The 3,930-nt window shown below is 48.4% G+C and overlaps 1 protein-coding gene across 1 annotated transcript; it reads right to left on the bottom strand.

Moving 5' to 3' along the window:
* Window positions 1-242: 242 nt before the first annotated feature.
* On the bottom strand, window positions 243-1,015 carry LOC109564483 (seminal ribonuclease). Its single transcript, XM_019967917.2, is given in 2 exon segments — window positions 243-993; window positions 995-1,015. Coding segments are annotated over 2 exon segments (639 nt in total). The 3' UTR covers window positions 243-375.
* Between the last annotated feature and the right edge of the window lie 2,915 nt (window positions 1,016-3,930).

Raw genomic sequence — 3,930 nt, 5'->3', positions numbered from 1 at the left:
CTGAAGCCCTCATGCATGGGGACAGCATCAGTAATTCAGGTGGTTGCAAGTGTGTTTTATTGAAAGTAGCAGTGATTAGGTTAACATGGGTCCCATATTACAACCCACTTCTCAATTCCCAAACTACACAGGGGCAAGCCTCAGGCCAGGGGAGCATGTGTATGTTGGATAAGAGCCCTAACTAGCTTGAGTTATTGCCCTCATGCCAGGGAAACATGGGTGTGTGTGTGTGGGTGGGTGTGTGTGGTGGGGGTTGCAGGGATAAAAACCTTAACTAACTTGAGTTATTGCCCTCAGGGTAAGGAAACAAGAGGGAGAGGCAGATGCCTTTGTGATGAAGCGGTGCATCTCACTGTTCTGGCCTCAGGTGGAGATCTACACTGAAGCATCGAAGTGGACTGGCACGGACGGTTTACCGCCACAAGCCACTATGATGTGTTTCTCCACCTGGGTGGTCTTGTAGGCGCAGTTGGGGTACTTGGAGCTGCCAGTCTCGCGGCAGTCTGTGATGCGCATGGTGGATTTGCTCTGGTAGCAGTTGGTCTGCCCATTCTTGCAAGTGACTTTCTTCTGGGAGCACACGGCCTTAACATCGGCCAGGGACTCATGCACAAAGGTGTTCACTGGCTTGCATTTCCCCTGGGTCATCTTCCGGCAGCACATCATCAGGTTGCAGTAGTTGGAGCTGCTGCTGGGGGAGTTGCCAGAGTCCATGTGCTGCCGCTCGAACTTGGCAGCTGCAGATTCCTTGCCCAGGGAAGGCTGGACCCGCACCAGCAGCAGCACCAGGACCAGCAGTGGCAACACGACTAGAGACTTCAGAGCCATGATGACCTCACTCCACTGGAGGAATCTGAATGAGAAAAGGGGGAGAGGAGGAAAAGCATCACCTTAGAAAGAGAACCCCAGCTCCCACCTGTAGCCTCCCTGGCTTACAGTCAACCAGAAAGATGTCTGTCCTCCTAAGAGTTTTTCTAAGTAAGGAGACACTCACATATACTCTTCCCACAAACATTTGACCCCCACTTCCTACAGAGGGTCGTCCGCCTCTCTAGGTGGTGACCTCAGAAATGACCTAAAATCCTAGAAGTCCTGTCTTTGAATATAGAAAGTCTTTTGATATGAAATATATTTGGAAAATAAAATACACTCATGCAGCTCATTAGGTGATCCTTTTGAATAAACCATTAATAAGAAAGATTTTGAGTAAGACAAGCTGTACCCCTGAAATAACCACCCAGTATTCACCCAGGATCACAGTTGATAGAGCCCTCTTGTCCTCCAATGCAAGGGAAGCTCAGCTCCGTGTCTGACACCACAACATAGGGACGCCATTGTGTTCCTAAGAGAGATTTGAGCCTCCCCAGCCAGAGTGCTGTCCCTTCTCCAGCCTCATGGGTTCCCTGCAGCCTGCGTCTTCCTTTCCTGACCCCAGCTCTACCCACTGCTCATGTCTGCCCATCCTGATTCTCAGGCTAGTCTCGGTCAATCTGGAACCCCCTTCTCAAACCCTCAAGCAGAAGCAGCCTCTGAAACCAACTCTTGGGCTTCTTACCTAAGTCTCTAGCTTGGTCTCTGAGGGAGAAAGCAGTTTCTGCAATCAGTCTATCCCAGGAATGTGGACCTTATACAAATTAAAAGGGGATTGGGTTTCAAGAAGAGCAGGGTGGGAGGAACATCTTGGTCTCAGTCCACAGGAAAACAAGGTCATGTTAGGAAGGGATTGGGAATTGCCCGAGGCACCCTCTTTGGGGGCTGCCAATAAGAACCTTTCTTTCTATAAGCAGCAGAGAAAGTCACTATAGCACTGATGCTTGAACCCCAACCAAGTCTTTGTTCTGCACTAAATAGCCCTTGCTGCTGGTGCTAAGTCACTTCAGTTGTGTCCGACTCTGTGTGACCCCATAGACGGCAGCCCACCAGGCTCCCCCGTCCCTGGGATCCTCCAGGCAAGAACACCGGAGTGGGTTGCCATGTCCATCTCCAATGCATGAAAGTGAAAAGTGAAAGTGAAGTCTCTCAGTCGCGTCCGACTCCTAGAGACCCCATGGACTGCAGCCTACCAGGCTCCTCTGTCCATGGGATTTTCCAGGCAAGAATACTGGAGTGGGTTGCCATGAGTTTAGCAAAAGGCACATCACATATGATCACAGAAAGGGGAGAAAAAGGAAGGTCCTTTCTCTCCCCAGAAGTCCTGGAGCTGCTTTGGCCAGAATTCCACATCTCCTGCCAGCACCTCTGCAAGGGGAAAGGCAAGAGGTGTCCAGTTGCCCCCAGCTGGAAGGAACCCTAGATCTGGAGAAGGGATGATTACCTGAACACGGAGGAGAAGGAAGCCTCTGTGTGACTCACCCAGTTCTGGCCAATTCTATACTCCTGGGATGACGACAAACAGTGTGTGGCCGATCTTATCTACACTGACCTATCCTTCCATAGGCCAGAGTAGAGGAAAGGAACTTGAGAAAAGCCAAAATGCAAAATCCCCTCTAGAGAAGAAATAGAGAACTTCGGGGAGCCGGCGGGAGGACCTCCACCCGTGGCAAAGGTCGTGAGGAAGGAGGCTCGACATACGCAAAGGCGGGATCGAGCCTCAGGAGTCCCCCTGGAAATTCCCGAATATCTACCCCCAAAACCAGAGCCTGCCTACTTTACTACTTTGTGCTCTCACCTACACCTCTGACTTTACAGGGACTGTCCCCCACCACCTCTTTCGGATAAGGAGTTAACTTAGAGTTCCAGTTAATAATAATTCCTGGGCATGACAGGAGTGTTCCAAACTTACAAACTCCTCTGAAGGTTCTCTAGCCTACCTGACAGGCTTGTCCGGCCACATGTGATTGCTCACAGCCTCCCAACCGTGAGAGGCACGAGATGCTTTAAACCTTCTAAAAACAGGTTCTTTAGAGAAGTTAGAAAACTATTAGTATAGTATAGTGGGCTGATTAGAAATTGTATTGGTGAAGGGTTTTTCATTTGTTGAGCCAATGTTTGTTGCTAAGTCTCCACATCCCCTGCCCTTACACACATTAATGAATATATACAAGAAATAAGTATTAACCTTTGATATTAATCACGTTAGACCTTAGGCTAAGTAAATTCTTTCCTTAATTAAAACACACTACACCCTCACCCTATAGGAATGTAACTTTATCTGGTACCTTCGGAAGGTGGAGTCTTTTTTAAGAATAATCACCCCTGGAGAAATAAGTGTCCTGGTTGACTGACCACTGTCACAAGGAGAGGGTCATAAATTGTCAGCAGGCCCCCCTGGCCAGAAGATGATGTAACACCCCTAAGACCTCTGTAGACATTTGTATGAAGCACCTGACTTTGATAAACGTCAGGACGGCTGACCCCGCGTGACTTTTGTATAACACCTCAGTGTATAAAAACAGACTCTGGAAAATAAAGAATTGGGATCAGTTTCTCGAAATACTGGTCTCCCCATGTCGCTCTCTCTCTCAAACTCTGGCTGAGTCTCCATCTGGAGCGTGGAACCCACCAAGCTTACTAATTTTGCCTGGGCTTCTAAGATCCAACCGGGGAGGCCTCAGAGTCTCCTCTCCTTCGGGAGAACGGAAGGATGCCTGCGGCCTACGTAAGTGGTGCAAACTTCTTGTCTTGAAGTTTTATTAGTCTCCCGCGTAAACCAAGCTACTCAGCCTCTTTTCTCCACTGAATTTTCCTACTGAGCTATCCTCATTCTATTACTCTTTATATCTCTAATTAATATCTAATTGAAGCTATTGTATCCTGATCCTCGCCGACGCCGTCCCCGCTTCGAACTCCCTGGATCAGCCAGGGCTGGACCTCGGCAGAGAACATCATATTTCTTGGCAATAGACTTTCCTCCCAGAAAGAGACCTGTATTTGCTGGAAGACAATTTTATTTTTATTATTTACTTTTAAGATACAGTTGATTTACATTAT

The sequence above is a fragment of the Bos indicus genome, chromosome 10 (genome assembly GCF_029378745.1).
Source record: "Bos indicus isolate NIAB-ARS_2022 breed Sahiwal x Tharparkar chromosome 10, NIAB-ARS_B.indTharparkar_mat_pri_1.0, whole genome shotgun sequence".
Taxonomy (NCBI): Eukaryota; Metazoa; Chordata; class Mammalia; order Artiodactyla; family Bovidae; genus Bos; species Bos indicus.
Note: the sequence above shows the minus strand (reverse complement) of the source record. Positions and strands in the feature narration are given on the sequence as shown.